Below are 20,009 nucleotides of genomic sequence, written 5' to 3' on the forward strand. Positions count from 1 at the left end.
ACGTTGTGCAGGATGTTGGCGTAGTACTGTGTGCAGTTTTGGTTGCCTTGCTACAGGAAGAATGTTACTAAATTGGTGAGGGTTCAGAACAGTTTTACCAGGATGTTTCCAGAAATGGAGGCTTTGAGTTATAAAGATAGACGAGATAAGCCGGGACTTTGCTCACTGGAGGCTAAGAGGTGACCTTATAGAGGTTTAAAAAGTTTTTAGGAGCATTGATAATGTGAATAGCAAGGAACTCTTCCCTAGACATAGCAGGAACTGCCAATGCTGGAAAATCTGAGATAACAAGGTGTAGAGCTGGATGAACACAACAGGCCGAGCAGCATCAGAGGAGCAGGAAAGCTTTCCATCCCTGCTTCTTTGACGTGTCTGTCTCCTCTACATCTATCTTCTCCTCAATCCATCTTCTATCCACCTCCCCCTCCCTCCCTATTTATTTCAGAATCCCCTTCCCCTCCCTCATTTCTGAAGAAGGGTCTAGACCCAAAACATCAGTCTTCCTGCTCCTCTGATGCTGCTTGGCCTGCTGTGTTCATCCAGCTCTACACCTTGTTATATTGAACTCTTCCCTAGGCTGGGGAATTCAACACTCGGGCGCTTTTTTTTAAGGTGAAAGGAAAAAGTTTTAAAAAGGACTTGAGTGGCCACATTTTTCCAAAGAGTGGTTCTTGTGGAATGAACTGCCAGCGGAAGTGATGAATGCAGGTGCAGTTACAACACTTAGAAGTTATTTGGATAAGTACATGAACAGGAAATGTTGCAAGGATATTGTCCAAATGCAGGAAAATAGGACTAGTTTTGTTCTGAAACATGGTCAGTGTGGACTAATTAGACCAAATGGTTTGTTTCCATGCTGCTTGACCCTCCAACATCTATCCCTACCGCACAGGTGCTGAAGGATAAAGAATCTCCCAGCATCTGACTGACTGACTGACAGCTCTTGGGGAATTGGAAGAATTTTTCCCCTTATTTCAAAAATTGTTATATAAATACTTGAGTTGTGCAACTTCTGGCTTCATCTTAATTCTGCACTCAATTCTTAAAGCTAAGTGAGGGGCTAATTTTGGCACAATACAAGCATTTTCTTAATGAAGCTGAGAGGGGAAAAGGGAACGGGAGAGACAGAGAAAATCTTGCTGCTGATGAAAGTCTGCTGCCTACAGGAGGTGGAATTTCTCAAATGTTGCAAAAGTTAGCAGTAGCACTTACTAAGGAATGGCATTGGAGATAAGTCGCATATGCAATGCATGGCAGGGGAAGGGAAAAAGGAAACAGAAGTTGGTGTCTGTATGTATGGTCTTCTATAATAAGACCATAAGACATAGGAGTGGAAGTAAGGCCATTTGGCCCATCAAGTCCACTTTGCCATTTAATCATGGCTGATGGGCATTTCAACTCCACTTCCCTGCACTCTCCCCGTAGCCCTTGATCCCTTCTGAGATCAAGAATTTGTCGATCTCTGCCTTGAAGGCATCTAACGTCTTGGCCTCCACTGCACTCCGTGGCAATGAATTCCACAAGCCCATCACTCTCTGGCTGAAGAAATGTTGTCTAATTTTAAGGCTGTGCCCATGGGTCTTAGTCTCCCCGCCTAACGGGAACAACTTCCTAGCGTCCACCCCTTCTAAGCTGTACATTATCTTGTAAGTTTCTATTAGATCTCCCCATAAACTTCTAAACTCTAATGAAGGCAATCCCAGGATCCTTAGCCATTCATCATATGTTAAACCTAGCATTCCAGGGATCATCCGTGTGAATCTCCGCTGGACACGCTCCAGGGCCAGTATGTCCTTCCTGAGGTGTCAGGCCCAAAATTGGACACAGTATTCTAAATGGGGCCTAACTAGAGCTTTATAAAGCCTCAGAAGCACATCGCTGCTTTTATATTCCAACCCTCTTGAGATAAGTGACAACACCACATTCGCTTTCTTAATTACGGACTCTACCTGCAAGTTAACCTTTAGAGAATCCTGGACCAACACTCCCAGATCCCTTTGCACTTCTGATTTGCGAATTTTCTCACCATTTAGAAAATAGTCCATGCCTTTATTCTTTTTTCCAAAGTGCAAGACCTCGTATTTACTCACATTGAATTTCATCAGCCATTTCCTGGACCACTCTCCCAAACTGTCTAAATCTTTAGATAATAAAATGTGAAGCTGGATGAACACAGCAGGCCCAGCAGCATCTCAGGAGCACAAAAGCTGATGTTTTGGGCCTAGACCGGGCCCGAAACGTCACCTTTTGTGCTCCTGAGATGCTGCTGGGCCTGCTGTGTTCATCCAGCCTCACATTTTGTTATCTTGGATTCTCCAGCATCTGCAATTCCCATTATCACTGTCTAAATCTTTATGCAGCTTCCCCACTTCCTCAGTACTACCTGCCTATCATACGGTCCCCAGAGCCATTTTACTGGCTTATGTGTGCTCCCATTGCGGATGCCCTACATAACCTGGTACATCCAATATGGATGAGAACTTTCATCTGGCAGGCATAGAGTTCTCGCCTGGTTCCTATGAGGAAAGTTGAAAACTTTCCTGGTCTCCCCTTCCTATTCCCATCCATAAACTGGTTTCAGCTTTGTAGTGCGTCTTACATTTGTGCCAGGGGGGTACTTGGCCCAGATTTACTGACTGGACTGAAATTGATGAGCAGCCTCTTTTTGAGCTGACATTCGGCTGGCTGGTTTTAAAATGAGATTTCCATTAACAATGGGCAGATCTGTCAGCCTCCCTGCAGTATCCTGGAGGGAGTGATAATGCTGCTTTTGGTAATAGGAGAATCAGTTCAGATAGTTTGATTTAATGAAATGATAACAGAAAATGCTGGAGAAACTCACAGATAAAATCTATGGAGAGAAAGCAGAGTCAACATTTCGGATCCAGTGACCTATCTTCAGGATCTCTTTTAGTAATTTCTGTTTTTGGTTCAGATTTACTGCATCTGCAGACTTTTTTTGTTTAGTTTGACCTCATGTAGGGTAAAGGCTAAAAATCTTGACACAATTGTGCTATATTTCATCAATGAATTTGTGGTGTTTAATTGTACTTGAATCCTGGTACCTGCTGGGCCGAGAGGTCCTGGTGCTCCATCTTTACCATTTTGACCTGGTTCACCACTGGAACCACTCTCACCTTTTGGTCCCGTTCTTCCTTGCAAACCTGGAAAGGAAATGTGATATTTATTTTGCAATTTTAAAAGTATAATTTCTATCTCAATCTTTTAGAGATTTTCAATTTAAAATTAATCTATAGGAGGTTCACCAGATTGCTAAATGGAATGAGCTGTCTTTTGAGTAAAAGTTAATAGTGCTTGTTTTCATTGAATTTTAGATGAATGATAGGTGTCTCATTTAAAGTCTTGTCAAGGTGGACATGGGAATGAAGTTTCCTCTTGTGGATGATAGCAGAATTAGGGGGCACTTTTAAAATTAGCGGTCAGGCTTTTAGGACAGAAATTAGGATTTTCTTTCACTTACACAGTTGTGTGACTCTGCATCAGGAGCCAGGTTCATTGAATATTTTTAAGCCAAATGTGGATAGATTCTTGTTAGGCAAGGGATCAAAAATTATCAGGGCTAGGTAGAAATATGGAATTTGAAACAGAGATGGATCAGCCATGATCTTCTTGAATAATGGAGCAGACTGAAGGTCTGAATGGCCTACTTCTGCTCCCAATTTCGATGCACATCTGTATTTGTTATTCAGTCCCTTTTCTTGGCGGGGAAATATATTTGCAGCCAGAAACATAGGCAGATACCCAGTTTCTGTCATTTCTAATGTTGCTGTTATATCGGTCTTTCAGAAGTGAAGAAATTTGACCTTGAGGGTAGCTCATTGTCTATTTGCTTCCGTCACTGTAGTGATGTAGGCAAAATATGGGAAGGCATATTGACTTTGTGTGATAGTGATACATGTGTTAAACAAGCAAGTTGGCAGCCTAGATTAGAGAAATTATCACCTGATTTTTACTTCCAATGATAAGCTGCTAGCCTGTCACATGAACCATTGAAGATAATTGGAAACATTATGTAGTTTGAAAGCAGCTCTAATGGCTGAGTGAGCGCAACTAAGTAAAAATATCATTTTAAATACTTGCTCTTGGAGGACATTCTGCAAACTTCAGCAGTCAATGCCTCTGTTCTCATTCAAATGCTGAAATGACAACTCTATTGTGTTATTAAAACTTTAGCACAACTGTAAAGGAGCTGTTATTTAGGAAGGTACATATGGGAATTTAGATTGGTATACAAAATATTGCATCATCCCTGCGATATCTTGATTTTCGTAAATTTAAAAGATGGCCTGCGGTATTTAGTTGTTCACGGAATCCTGGAACTAAAGGATATGGCCAATGTGCGTTTAGATGTGGGTAGATGTATTTAGATCAATAGATGATAAGTTACTTCAGTTTTTATTTTATGCAAATTTTCAAAAAGCTTATTGTGGCTTACCTTGTGGCCCAGTGTCTCCTATCACACCTTTTACTATAATTGTATGTGTAACTGGTTTAATTCCTTTTTCACCTTTTTGACCTATCGCACCAATTGCACCTTCATTACCCTTTGGTCCTGATCGACCTTCAGAACCTGTGTTTAAGAGCGAGAAAAACAAAGAAACAAATGCACTTTGTTACTATTAGTAGCAGTACTTCCTCACAGTTTTTCAATGGACTCGAAGTTCTGAAACTTGAAACCTTGGAATGTATGTTCATCTCAGCCTCTGTATATTCAGCCATTATTGACCAGTGAATAAACTGCAGTGCTGAATCAAGAATCAGATTTAATGCGATTTACAACAGGACCAAATGTGATGCAAGAACAAACTTTCTCATTCCAGACCTAATTTGAGTAATTAGGTCTGGAATGCACTGCCTGAAAGTGTGGTGGGGCAGTTATTATCATACAGCATGGAAACAGGTTCTTTGGTCCAACCAGTCCATACCGATGATAATCCCAACCAGAACGAGTTTCACCTGCTTTCAAGAGGCATTCAAGATGGAATTGAATGATTAATAAGGTAGAAGTAACCTGCAGGATTTCAGGGGGGAAAGCTGTAAATTGCTTTGAAGATCCGGTGCAGGCATGGCGGGCCAAATCGTCATCATCTATGCCATGACATTTTCGTGATTCTGTGATTCATGATCAAAAATTGCTTCCTATTTTCATTCTGTTTGTTTATGTATTCATTGATTCAGACCATAGGAGCTGTGTTATGTGCAAGATGTTAGTGATGCAAATAAATCCTTAAGATGGGGATTTTCACATGGCATCTTTGCTATCTCAGCTACACTATCTCTGTGGGGATTAGTTGGGTACGGGAGGAACCCTTATTTACAGAACCTGATGTGGAGGTGTCAGTGTTGGACTGGAGTGGACAAGGTCAAGAATCACATGATACCAGGTTACAGTCATAGAACATAGAACATAGAAAAGTACAGTACAGTACAGGCCCTTCGGCCCACGATGTTGTGCCGTGGAATAATCCTAATCCAAAAATAAAATAACATAACCTACATTCCCCTCAATTCACTGCTGTCCATGTGCATGTCCAGCAGTCGCTTAAATGCCACTAATGACTCCGCTTCCACGACTACCACTGGTAAACTATTCCATGTGCTCACAACTCTCTGGGTGAAGAACCTCAAAGAAACAAAGAAACAAAGAAACCTACAGCACAGTAACAGGCCCTTCGGCCCTCCAAGCCTGCGCTGATCAAGATCCTCTGTCTAACCTGTCACCTATTTTCTAACGGTCTGTGTCCATTTGCTCCCAGCCCATCCATGTACCTGTCCAGATATATCTTAAAAGACGCTAATGTGTCTGCGTCTACCACCTCCGCTGGCAACACGTTCCAGGAGCCCACCACCCTCTGTGTAAAGAACTTTCCACGCATATCTCCCTTAAACTTTCCTCCTCTCACTTTGAACTCATGACCCCCAGTAATTGAGTCCCCCAACTCTGGGAAAAAGCTTTTTGCTATCCACCCTGTCTATACCCTTCATGATTTTGTAGACCTCAATCAGGTCCCCCCTCAATCTCCATCTTTCTAATGAAAATAATCCTAATCTATTCAACCTCTCTTCATAGCTAGCACCCTCCATACCAGGCAACATCCTGGTGAACCTCCTCTGCACCCTCTCCAAAGCATCCACATCCTTTTTATAATGTGGCGACCAGAACTGTACACAGTACTCCAAATGTGGCCGAACTAAAGTCCTATACAACTGTAACATGACTTGCCAACTCTTGTACTCAATACCCCGCCCAATGAAGGAAAGCATGCCATATGCCTTCTTGATCACCCTATTGACCTGCGTTGTCACCTTCGGGGAACAATGGACCTGAACACCCAGATCTCTCTGTTCATCAATTTTCCCGAGGGCTTTTCCATTTACTGTATAGTTCGCCCTTGAATTTGATCTTCCAAAATGCATCACCTCGCATTTGCCTGGATTGAACTCCATCTGCCATTGATCTGCCCAACTCTCCAGTCTATCTATATTCTGCTGTAATCTCTGACAGCCCCCTTCACTATCAGCTACTCCACCAATCTTAATGTCATCTGCAAACTTGCTGATCAGACCACCTACACCTTCTTCCAAATCATTTACATATATCACAAACAACAGTGGTCCCAGCACAGATCCCTGTGGAACACCACTGGTCACAGGTCTCCAATTCTGGAACACTCCGGGGAGTGCCTTTTCCGAGTCTTTACATCGCTCGTCGATGTTTGTCTACTCTCTAGTATCACCACAGACCAAGGACCAGATGATACTGGTGTTATATGAGGCTGGTTGTTATCGTCATTATCAGCGGGGCCTATGCCCTGGCTTTGCTCACTTGTCACTGGAGAGCTGTCAAGTGTCAGTGACAGAGTGCGTCTCCATGAAGGCAGTTACATCAGCTGTTTCCTCGCCAGTCTCAGTATTTTTGTCTCTGCCCAGCGTGTCGATAACTTTTGTTGTAGAAGGTTTGGGTGGTCATGCTTATCTCAACCGCAGGGTGGGCTGCCCTTACGGTGCCTTCTTCACCGTTATCTATGTCATCCAATACAGGGTGAGCCGGCACCTGTCAGACCGAACTCAGCTCCATGTATGGTAGTAGGTAATGTCGCTATGTCGCTGTCTCGATCTGGACCTGGACCGAGATGGACCTTGTTGCGGATGTTACGCATGTACAACCGAATGATTTATCACAGCTTGCGGTTGTGGACGATGCTGCGGGGAGGTTGTTTATCCGGGACGCTTCCCAACCGGACTGCTCCAGTGGAACTGGAGACTCATACTGGTTTTTTGAGTGTTGGTCTGTATAGACCACGGCCGTCTCGTACTTTTTCTGGTCATTTGGTCACCCAGCAGCCGGGACTGCTAGGCTTACCGGCGGGGCCAACAGGGAGGCACGACACACACTATGCGCCAAAAATACGTCAAAACATCATAGTGGGCAACTAAGAGAGCTTAAGACCTACTATACAGCACTTAGCCTTGAGTTTAGAGAGTCATAGTCACTCGCTGAAACTCCCTTCCACTACTACCCTCTGTCTCCTGTTGCCTAGCCAGTTTTTTATCCATCTAGCTAGCACACGCTGGACCCCATGTGACTTCACTTTCTCCATCGGCCTGCCACGGGGAACCTTATCAAACGCCTTACTGAAGTCCATGTATATGACATCTACAGCCTTTCCCTCATCATTCAACTTTGTCACGTCCTCAAAGAATTCTATTGAGTTGGTAAGACATGACCTTCCCTGCACAAAACCATGTTGCCTATCACTGAAATGCCCATTTTCTTCCAAAGGGGAATAGATCCTATCCCTCAGTATCTTCTCCAGTAGCTTCCCTACCACTGACGTCAGGCTCACCGGTCGATAATTACCTGGATTATCCTTGCTGCCCTTTTTAAACAAGGAGGCAACATTAGCAAGTCTCCAGTACTCTGGGACCTCACCCGTGTCTAAGGACACTGCAAAGATATCTGTTAGGGCCCCAGCTATTTCCTCTCTCGCTTCCTGACATCTCCTCTATACCTTCCTCCTAACACCTTAAAACTATGACCCCTCGTGGCAGTCAATCCTGCCCTGGGGAAAATTTTCTGGCTATCGACTCTATCCATGCCTCTCATTACCAACAGGTTTATTTGAAGAGATGAGCTTTCGGTGTCTTGCTCCTTCAGGTGTCAGTGAGAGACGTAGCATTAGATGCAGACACACAAATTCACCCCATAGGTGGGTAGGTGTGCGTGTGCGCGTGTGCGTGTGTGTGTGTGAGAGAGAGAGAGTGTGTTGAGACTCTCCCTCACACGCGAACACTCTCCCTCACACATACACATGTGTGTGCACACAAATCTATGGGGTGAATTTGCATTTGCAGATTTGTAATTGCAGATACATTCTATTTTGATCAAAAATCACACAAGTTGTGGACAGCCAATGCAGCATTTTATAAATTCTTACTTTGGAAATAAAACCAATCTGACTCCAAGTTGATACATAGCCAGATTCCATACAATGCCTTACACCTAAAATACATTGTCTGATCTGGGATGTCATCCCTGATGTACTGAAGGAACTGATAAAACCTTTGGTTATCTCAGGGCAGTGACTTGAAAGAAATTTTGGAATTTGCATATTAATTCTTTCTAACTGTTGAAGACTTAACAGCCATCTGAGGTTTGTTCAAAACATTTGCATCAGTTCTATGACCCTTTAACCTTTTGCTTATAAATTTTGTTTCTGACGCCACTTCTCCTGCTGACACCTGAAGAAGGAATGACACTCCAAAAGCTTGTTTCTTCAATAAACCTGTTGGACTATAACCTGGTGTTGTATGCTTTTATCTTTGGCCTTGTACAGAAATTGAAGCAAATTCAGAAGGGGAACTAACATCTCCCTTACATACATATTGGCAGTTTGTTATGGAAAAGCATTACTGTTACCTTAAATCCTTCTACACTATATTTTGGAATGTGAAGGAGAGCAGACAAGCCACTTATCTCTGCCTTTAATGTTCCCTTCTGTGGGTCACCAGTTCATATCTAGGTAGTCTGGGTATTAGCATTCACTATAACAGATTATTTTGGTCTATGTACCAACAATGATCTAGAATTATAATTTTAAAGATTGATGAGCTTGTCATGAATCTAAAAATAAGACTGGCAAATTCTAAAATCCACACAAATATTTGAAAGAGCATTGGATTTGAGTATCTAGAACAGTGCTGTGCCCATGAATGTTCTAATTAAATTTGCCTAGTTAACAACAATCACTGCGTTTACAACGTGTAGATATTTTGATCAAGTGAGAAGTTGCTGTATGAATGAAAATTTTCCGTTTTGTTTCCACACCTGCATTCCATTACCTTTGTCTCCCTTGAGGCCTTGACATCCTCGTTCACCAGTTAGCCCTGGATTCCCTGGCTCTCCCATAACACCAGGTTCACCTTTTGGACCTGTTTGAAAATTGGGAACAATCAGACATGACCTGGAAATATTTATTTGGCATTGAATTTAGACCTTGTCCTGAGATAAATATCGCAGTGATTCTTAAGAATTCTTCATAAATATTTATCACAAAATCTTCTGGCATTCTCTGCTCAAATGCTGGTCTAATCCACAAACTCCTCCACAAGTATGACTAGGAGAAATGTTCTAAATCCACCGCAGCAAGGACAGGTTCCAGTGCTGTTGGTACCAACATGGTCCACAACAGCCAACTGAGTTAGCAAGATTCCCAAGGAGCTCGAGTTGCCCTGACAATTTACACTTTTACATTCATGTTTATAACTTAGAGCTATGAACAGTAATAGCAGGGACTCAAATTTATTTCCATTAGTGGCTGGTCAAGAATCTCTTCACTCTTATCATTGCCATTGTATGTTGGAAGGAGAGACTATTTGATACTCAAATCTGTGGCTATGGTATAAATTCACCTTCATGGCAGTTGAGTTCTGGAGTGGGAATTAAACTGGAAGTTTCTGGCTAGAGGTGGGAACTATAGGTAAATTTTGCACAGGGCTGCATTCTCTTTACAGAGAGACAACTGCTGGTGGTTTATCCTGAGAATAGCCTTGCCTCAGGCGAGGAACAAGGTTGAGAAAATTGGACTTAAGTGGTGACCTCAGCTGTCACGGGAGTGAACCCCATAGCAGGGAGGCTATCACTGTGCTAAAAAAAGACCTCTCTTCATCACTAATATTTTAGTGCAAACACCCAATGGGTAAATAAGATTTTTTCTTACGAACAGAAAATGGTTCTGAGGTCAAAATAGGTAATGTAAAACAGTGTGGCATTGACTACTTTTTATGCATACAGTTTGCAGATGACACAAAGCTGGGTGGAGAGACAGGTAATGTTGAGGAAGCAGGGAGGCTGCAGAAGGATTTGGACAGACTAGGAGAGGGGGCAAAGGAGTGACAGATGGAATACAATGTGGGAAAATGTGAGTTTGTGCACTTTGGTAGAAAGTATAGAGATTTAGACAATTTTATAAATGGTGAAAGGCTCAGAAATCTGAAGTACAAAGAGACTTGGGAGTCCTAGTCCAGGATTCTGTTCAGGTTAACATGCAGGTTCATTTGTTAGTTGGGAAGTCAAATGCAATGTTAGCATTCATTTCATGAGGACTAGAATACCAGAGCAGAGATGTATAGCTGAGGCTATAAAAGGCTCTGGTCAGACTGTATTTGGAATACTCTGAGCAGCTTTCGGCCCTGTATTTAAGTAAGTATGTACAGGTCTTGAAGGGGGTCCAGAGAAGTATTATAAGAATGATCCCAGGGATGAAAGGCATGTCATACGGAGTGCAGTTGAGGACTCGCAGTCTGTACTTGGAGTTTAGAAAGATAGGGGGGTATTTCATTAAAACTTGCAGAATATTGAGAGGCCTGGGCTTGGAGAAGATGTTTCCACTCCTAGGAGAGACTAGATCCCAAGGGCACAGCCTCAGAGTGCAGGAATGACCAATTAAAACTGAGATGAAGAAGAATTTCTTCAGCAGAGCTTAGTTAATCTCACTGTCGCACAGGGCTCTGGAAGCCAAGTCATTGAGTGTATTTAAGTCGGATGGATGGGTTGTTGATTAGGAAGGGGATCAAGGGTTATGGGTAGAAGGCAGGAGAATGGGTTGAGAAATGTTACAACCATGATTGAATAACAGAGCACAGTCAGTTCTCCTCCTGTAATTTTATTGTTAGAGAGTCCAAAAGTCAGCCCAACTTGTAAATATCCAGATGTATATTTTACATAATTTAAGATCATAAGACATAGGAGCAGAAATTAGGCCAGTTCAGCCCATTGAGTCTTCTCTGCCATTCAATCATGGCTGATATGTTTCTCAACCCCATTCTCTTGCTTTCTACCCGTAACCCTTGATCCTCCTGACAAAGAAGCACCTATCTATCTCCATCTTAAATGTACTCAATGACCTGGCCTCCATAGCCTACTGTGGCAGTGAATTCCATAGATTTATCACTGTCTGGTTAAAGAAATTTCTCCTTATCTCCATTCTAAAAGGTCTTCCCTTTACTCTAAGGCTGTGCCCTTGGGACCTAGTCTCTCCTACCAATGGAAGCATCTTCCCAACATCCATTCTGTCCAGGCCATTCAGTATTCTGTACATTTCAATTAGGTACCCCCTCGTCCTTCTAGACTCCATAGAGTATAGACTCAGTGTCTTCAAATGTTCCTCATGTGTTCATCTTTTCATTCCAGGGACCATTCTTGTGAACCTCTTCTGAACCTGGTCCAGGGCCAGTACATCATTCCTGAGATATTGGACCCAGACCTGCACACAATACTCCAAATGTGACCTGACCAGAGCCTTATAAAGCTTCAGAAGTACATCCCTGCTTTTATATTCAAGTCCTTTCAAAATAAATGCCAAAGTTGCCTTTGCCTTTACAACTGCTGACTCAACCTGCAAGTTTACTTTGAGAGAATCCTGGACTAGAACTTTCACATTTCTTTGCACTTTCAGACTTCTGAATTTTATCCCCATTTAGAAAATAGCCCATGCTTCTATTCCTGTTACCAAAATGCATGACCTCACATTTTCCCACATTGTACTCCATCTGCCACTTCTTTGCCCATTCTCCTAACCTGTCCAAATGCTTCTGCAGCCTCCCCACACCTTCAATACTACCTGTCCCTCCACCCATCTTTGTACCATCTGCAAACTTAGCCAGAATGCCCTCAGTTTGTTCATTTAGATATTAATGTGTAAGGTGAAAAGTTGTTATCCCAACACCCACCCTTGTGGAAGACCATTTGTCACTGGCTGCCACCCAGAGAAAGACCCTTCTAACCCCAATCTTTGCATTCTGCCAGACAGCCAGTCTTCTATCCACGCTAGCGCCTTGCCTCTAACACCACAGGCCTTTGTCTTATTCGGCAGCTTTTCGAGTGGCACCATGTCAAAGGCCTTCTTGAAGTTCAGACAGATAACATCTGTTGGCTCTCCTTGGCCTAACCTGCTCGTTATTTCCTCTAAGAATTCTAACAGATTGGTTAGGCATGACCTCCCCTTGATGAACCTGTACTGACTTTGTCCTACTTTACCATACACTTCCACGTACTCAGAAATCTCATCCTTGACAATGAACTCTAAAATTTTACCCACAACTGAGGTTAGGCTAACTGGCCTGTTATTTTCAGTCTTTTGCCTTATTACCTTTTTAAACAGGGGTGTCAAGTTTGTGATTTTTGAGTCCTCTGGGGCCCTTCCTTACTCGAGGGATTCCTGAAAGATCACCACTAATGTCTTTACTATCTTTTCAGTTAGCTCCCTAAGAACTCTGGGCTGTAGTCCATCTGATCCTGGTGACCTATCCACCTTCAGGCCATTCAGTCTTTCTTGCACCTTCTCCTTGGTGATGGCCATCATACTTTGCTCTGCCCCCGACACATTTGAATTTTTGGGATATCACTCATGTGTTCCACTGTGAAGACTGGCTCAGGGTAAATATTCAGTTCCTCAGCCATTTCCTTGTTCCCCACTACTGTCTCTCCACCGTCATTTTTCAGCTGTCCAATGTCCACTTTTGCCTCTCTTTTGCCCTTTATATTTCTAAAGAAATTCTTACAGTCTTCCTTTATATTACTGGCTAGCTTACCCTCATATTTAATTTTCTCTCTCCTTATTTCTCTTTTTTTGCCCTCTGTTGGTCTTTGTAAGCTTCCTAATCCTCTGCTTTCCCACTGCCCTCTGCCACATTATATGTTTTCTCTTTTGCTTTTATGTTGCCCCTGACCTCCCTAGTCGGCCATTGTTGCCTTATTGTCCCTGTACCATGCATCTTTTTCCTAGGGATGAAGTTTTGTTGTATCTTTTGAATTACTCCTAGAAACTCCTGTTCCACTGTCTTTCCTACTCGGCTCCTCTCCCCGTCAGTTCTGCCCAGCTCCTTCCTCATATCTCTGTAGTTGCCTTCATTCAGCTGTAATACCATTACCTCTGATTCTATCTTCTCCCTCTCAAATTGCAGAGTAAATTCAATCATATTATGATCACTGCCTCCTAAGGATTCCTTCACCTTAAGCTCCCTTATCAAGTCTGCCTCTTTACACAACATTAAATCCAGTATTAGAGATAATGGGAACTGCAGATGCTGGAGAATCCAAGATAACAAAATGTGAGGCTGGATGAACACAGCAGGCCCAGCAGCATCTCAGGAGCACAAAAGGTGACGTTTCAGGCCTAGACCCTTCATCTGATGAAGGGTCTAGGCCCAAAACATCAGCTTTTGTGCTCCTGAGATGCTGCTGGGTCTGCTATGATCATCCAGCCTCACATTTTGTTATATTAAATCCAGTATTGCCTATTCCCTAGTTAGCTCCACTGCAAGCTGCTCCGAAAAGCCATCTCATAGACATTCCACAAATTCCTTTTCTTGCAATCCAGTACCAACCTGATTTTCCCAGTCTACCTGTATATTGAAATCCCCCATGATCACTGTAACTTTGCCTTTCTCCTGGCAAATCTCACGCCCCAGCTCCTGACTACTGTTTGGAGGCCTGTACATAATTCCAACTATGGTTTTTTAACTCTGTGGTTCCTCAACTCTACCCACACAGGTTCTACTTCATCTGACCCTACATCATTTCTTAGTATTGATTTCGTTTCATTTCCTACTAATAAGTCAACCCCACCCCCTCTGCCCACCTGTCTATCTTGTCGATAAGATGTATATCCTTGGATATTCAGCCCCCAATCCTGATCCCCTTGCAGGCATGCTCACCATATCATAGCTCATTTACCTTTTCTCTTACACTGAGTGCATTCAGATATAACACCTTCAGCCCAATATTAACTGTCCCACTTCTCATTGTCACTCGTTTATCTATTGTGCTTGAATTTTGATTCCTAACCCTATCCAAAAACTCTGTCCTATTTGTGTCTGTGCTGGAGACTTTACTAACCTCTCCTGAGTTCTCCTTTCCTGTCATTTTTTTCATGTTTTTCCACTCAATGGAATCTACCCCTACGGATGTTAGACTGTTGCTTTTTTTCCCACGGGGAGAAGTTTTACCTTTCCCTTCCACTCCACTTTCTAGTCTCAAGTCCATTGACCAACCTATTTCCCCTTTACTCTAGATAACTGATTCCAGCTCAGTTCAAGTGGAGACCATCCCAATGGTACAGATCCCTCCTGTTCTAATACTGATGCCAGTGCCCCATGAAGAGGAACCCCTCTTTCCCACATCACTCTTTTAGCCATGTGTTTACTTACCTTATTCTTGAATCCCTATGCCAGTTTGCATTTGGCTGGGCAGTAATCTGCAGGTTATAACCCTTGAGGACCTGCTCTTCAGTTTCGTTCTTAGCTCCTGATAATCCCTGAATAGATCCTCTTTCCTAGTATTGCCTATGTTGTTAGTTCCGATGTGGACCACAACAACTGGATCTTCCCCCTTCCTCTCCAATATCCTTTCAAGCTGGTCAGATTTATTATTCATCATGTAAGAAAATATAAAACGCTTTACCTGATCTCCCTGGTACACCTGATCGTCCTGGGTTCCCCGGAAAACCTCTTGGTCCAGGAGGGCCTGAACAGCCTGGAGCTCCAACAAATCCAGGAGTACCAGGGAGGCCTGGAATACCCACTCCCGGAATTCCTGGATCCCCAGTAGGCCCTCTAGTTGGTATTCCTGTAAAAATAAATAGTATATTTGTAATGATTAGGAAACCTTTATGTAATGTCAGGGAACATGGAGAAGTCTGTAAGAATGTTAACACAAGGTTTTGTACAGAATTTGGGATACCATTACTTTCCAGCATGAAAACATGAAGGGTTAGGATTCAGGTCTGATGGCTGATGTCTTAGTTTCCATTGCAACACAAGCAGCAGCCAGACAATATTTCAGTTGTGCAGTAGAAGCTGAAACTGCTGCCACAGTGACTGTGAATGGCCATATTCAAAGGGACTACAGATTACTAAAGCTGTTGAGCCATCACACCTGGCAATTAGCAAAAACACATGTGGTGCATGAACCCGTTGTTCTTTCAAGATGACACAATTCTTTATCTCATCATGGTGACTCCATCAGCACTTGCTGTTGTCTCTCATCCTGCCAGCTCTCACTGAGGTGATGGAGTCCAAAGCGAGATCTTCTGGGCTCAAAGGTGCTCGTGGTCACCATCTATGAAATTCTGTCGTCTCCTACATTGAAAATCAGCAGCCTTCCGCTAGCAATGCTACAATTCTGGGGGATGCATCTTCTAGGAAATTATAGTCTTTATAAGACTTATTATTAGATTATTTAAGGAATTCAAAGTGATTAAACTATCTTCTCAAGCTTATTAATATCAGTTACAACTACCTTCTCCATGGCAAAGCATTCATAAATCAGACTCCACTTGCCAGTCAATCAATCAGCACTCTCGTCACATACAGAATAAATGTTATTTTTCCCTTATGTTGGAATGTTACAAGAATGAGATGAAAAGCTTTGGCGAAATGCATATTTTTATGGCAATATTCAAGATCCTGTATGATCAAACAACCACTGTGAATTCCTAAAGAATCTAGTACTCCTTAAGTTTGATAGAGAAAATAAAATACAAATATAGCATATATGTAATTTGTAAATTTATGTAATAACAAATTAGTCTGTTGGGCTAAGCACTGAAAAAACAATAGAAATGTAGAAATTGATATTAAGCAGAGAGAAGAAGCAATTTTAGACTTTGCACTCCTGGTTTTACTTGTACGGGCTGTACATTTGAAGTTTGGGCAAATGCTGCTTATGATTTTCCAACCCATTAAATGAGTTATGTTAACGTTGTGGGCAGTGAGACAAAATTTCTAATGGGTGCTCTTGCCACACAAGGCTGTTTCCTGGGAGGTTGAAGTTGGAACATTACTCCTGAAATTTCTTTCTGAGGGGCAATGATGAATGAACCTCTGAATAATTTTGTCTCAGTTCACAAGTTTATGCATGTTGTTTTGAACTGAAAAAGAGAGATTAGGGTGTTTTTTAGAAGCACAAAGTTAAATAGGTTGGACGTCCAATGTGATTTGGGTGTTCAGATACATAGCAATGGCTTAGTGCTATCACTGACTGTTAATCCAGAGACCCAGATGGCATTCTGGGTACCTGTGTTCGAATCCTGCCATGATGGATGATGGAATTTTAATTCAATAAAATATCTGGAATTAAGAATCCAATGTCCATGAATCCATTTTCGATTGTGAACCATCTGGTTCACTAATGTCCTTTGGGGAAGGAAACTGCCACCCTTATCTGGCTTGGCCTACATGTGACTCTAAAACTGCACTCTAGGCAATTAGGGATGGCAATAAATGCTGCCTGGTCAATGACGCCCTCATCCCGTCAGTGTATAAAGAAAAAATGACACCAATAGGTGCAGAAAGTAGTCAAGAAGGCTAATGGAATGCTGGCCTTCACATCTAAAGGACAGGAATATAAGAATGGAGACATGTACTGCAATTATACAATAGCATCATAGGACCCCACTTACTGTACTGTGAGCACATTTGGGCACTACGCCTTAGAAAGGATGTTTTGGTTCTGGACAGAGTTCAGTACACATTTAGAAGGATGATATGTGGACTTCAGGGGTTAAGTTATGAGGAGAGATTAGACAAGTCAGGGCATTATTCTCTAGAATTTAGAAGGCTAAGGGATGATCTAATTAGGATTTTCATGATATTAACAGGGAAGGACAGTAGATAAAGATGAACTATTTACAATGGTTGAAGATTCTAGAACAAGGGGCATAATCTAAGAATTAGGGCCAGGCCATTTAGGAGAGTTGTTAGAAAGCACGTCTACACTCAAACAGTAGTGGAAGTTTGGAACTCTCTTCCTGAAATGGTGATCAATGCTAATTCAGTTGCTAAATTTAAATCTAAGATAGGCATATTTGTATTAAATTAGGATATCAAAGGATATTGGTCCAAGGCAGGCATATGGTTTTTGGCAACAGATTAGGCATGATCTTATTGTATGATAGAACAGGCTCAAGAGGATGAATGGCTTGCTCCTGTTTTTTTAATTTCTTATGGTCTTGTAGAAGTGAGTATGATGAATCCCATAATTTACTGTGGTCCAATGAGAGAAGTGAGGAGATTGAAAATATCAAATGAGATTAATTAAGTGGATGAGTTAAGAAAAGGAGGAATGGATTTAATGCCAAGTAAGGTCAATATGATCAAACATCTAGTTACAATGGAATACTAATAATGGTAATAAACCATTTAGAAATACATTTCTTTATTATTCTCTATTGTTCAGGTGACATGGTTGCACAGTGGTTAGTACTGTTGCCTCACAGGCAAACCCAGGTTTGATTCCAGGCTTGGTGTGGAGTTTGCACATTCTCCCCATTTCTGTGTGGGTTTCCGCCAGGTGCTCTGGTTTTCTGCCACAGTCCAAAGATATGAAGCTCAGGTGCATTGGCCATGCAGGGATAGGTCGGGGGTGGGGGGGGGGTGAGTCTAGGTGGGATGCACTTCAGAGAACCGGTGTGGATGTGATGGGCCAAGTGGCCCTGTCCAGTACTGCAGGGATTCTATTAGCAATTAATATTTTAAATGACAACAAAAGTGCATTCTTTTCAGTCAACAATAAAATTAAAAATAAATAACATAATCTTAGTACCTTGCAGACCAGGTGGACCAGGTGGGCCTTCAGAACCTGTAGTTCCAGGTATCCCTTTACCTGGTTGCCCACGTGGACCTGTTGGCCCCTGAATACCAGGACTCCCGAGGTCACCTGCAAAGTTAAAGCTCTATGAAATACACATGTGCGTACACACTTTTCTGATCCTGACAGAATTGGACAGTGGCTGGTAAAGCCTTTGCTTCCATATAGGTTTAACAGTTATTAACTAACTTTTCTTCATTTGTGGAAATGCCCAACCCATTCACCCTGCTACCCAAATATAGTACAGTAGGTCTAGACACTTACAAGCCTAAAACCTGCACACTGAACATGACCCTGTGATCAAGCCCTCAACTGATAAGGTGCAATTTGCTAGAGTTTACAATAGGGACCATAAAAATCAGAGCATTCCTTGCACATATGTGGAAAATTAACTAGTTATTGCAAAAATTTAAAAAGTGTATGGTTCTCTGTTTACAGCCATTGCATTTGCTTGTTCAGACGTAATGACATCCAACAAGCACAAAAATGACTAGCTCTGATCATCAGGTGATTTATGGGCATCTTCAGCTTTTTCTCATCCTATTTTAGCAATATTTGACAGCTTTTATATTCAGAAACAGAATTCAATACCTCGTGGACCTTGAGGACCACTGCGACCAGGACACCCTTCTTCTCCAGGCAGTCCAGGGGGACCTGAATTACCCTTCTCCCCTGGTGGTCCAACATTTCCTGCAGGACCTGGTGGACCACAATTGCCTGGCAGTCCAAAACGTCCATCACCCTGAAAAACAATACAATATTTTTCATGTAGTTTAGAAGTTTTTGGCTTGATCCTTCTGAATTCATCAGCATCAAAAGATGAGGTTCATGTGTTTGTCAAACACCTTGAAAGTTCCATGAAAGATGCAGAAGTTGAGATATGGAATCTACTGTCTGAGGATGTGATACAAGGAGATTCTATTAATGTATTTCAAAAGAGTTAAAATGTTATTTGAAAATAAAGGTAGAGCAGGGTTACAGGGAGGAGGCTAGAAATTGTAACTATGTGAAATATGAATTTGAAGAACCAATTTAAGCATGGTGGGCTGAATGGCCTCCTGCAATATGATAATTCTGTGGTTTTATTTCATTTTGATATTTTTAGAAAAATAATTCAGGATTTTAACTGTTTGAATTAAATAACAACAAATAGTCTTGTCCTCAGAGATAATGGGAACTGCAGATGCTGGAGAATCCAAGATAATAAAGTGTGGAGCTGGATGAACACAGCAGGCCAGGCAGCATCTCAGGAGCACAATTGCTTGGCCTACTGTGTTCATCCAGCTCCACACTTTGTTATCAATAGTCTTGTCCTCCCTCCTTTCCAACAAAACGAGAAGGCCAAGTTCAGTCTAAAGCCATTTTCTTTGAGACTTTACTTCCAGGAAACCATAGTTTCAAAATATCTTTAAGTCTCAGCTGGTATTATGTACCTGCAAATTAGTGTTCAATTAACCCAGTCCCAACAGGATTACTTAGATCAGAGATAGTGGGAACTGCAGCTGCTGGAGAATCCAAGATAACAAAGTGTGGGGCTGGATGAACACAGCAGGCCAAGCAGCATCTCAGGAGCACAGATGCTGATGTTTCAGGCCTAGAGGCCCGAAACGTTAGCTTTTGTGCTCCTGACATGCTGCTTGACCTGCTGTGTTCATCTAGGATTACTTAGATGCTTGTGTAATTCAAGACGATCTCTCTGCATGAAAATTCCTTCAGTGTCACTGGGTCAAAATCTTGGCTTTCCCTCCCTAAGAGAATTGAGTGTCAATCTACAGCACATGGACAGCAGCTGTTCAAGAAGGCAGCTCACCAACACGTTCTCAAGGGCAACTAGAAGTGG

The 20,009-nt window shown here is 42.2% G+C and overlaps 1 protein-coding gene across 2 annotated transcripts in view; it reads right to left on the reverse strand.

Moving 5' to 3' along the window:
- The window catches only part of LOC125457937 (collagen alpha-5(IV) chain-like), a 229,248-nt gene that overhangs the window by 52,963 nt on the left and 156,276 nt on the right, over nucleotides 1-20,009 (reverse strand). For both annotated transcript variants that reach the window (XM_059651241.1, XM_048542743.2), the window contains exons 30-35: nucleotides 18,761-18,911; nucleotides 18,125-18,238; nucleotides 14,984-15,148; nucleotides 9,364-9,453; nucleotides 4,457-4,591; nucleotides 3,066-3,164 (exon numbers count right to left, since the gene is read on the reverse strand). In XM_059651241.1, the coding sequence (XP_059507224.1) occupies nucleotides 3,066-3,164; nucleotides 4,457-4,591; nucleotides 9,364-9,453; nucleotides 14,984-15,148; nucleotides 18,125-18,238; nucleotides 18,761-18,911 (754 nt within the window). The remainder of the gene's footprint in view (nucleotides 1-3,065; nucleotides 3,165-4,456; nucleotides 4,592-9,363; nucleotides 9,454-14,983; nucleotides 15,149-18,124; nucleotides 18,239-18,760; nucleotides 18,912-20,009) is intronic.

Source organism: Stegostoma tigrinum, chromosome 14, assembly GCF_030684315.1.
Source record: "Stegostoma tigrinum isolate sSteTig4 chromosome 14, sSteTig4.hap1, whole genome shotgun sequence".
Taxonomy (NCBI): domain Eukaryota; kingdom Metazoa; phylum Chordata; class Chondrichthyes; order Orectolobiformes; family Stegostomatidae; genus Stegostoma; species Stegostoma tigrinum.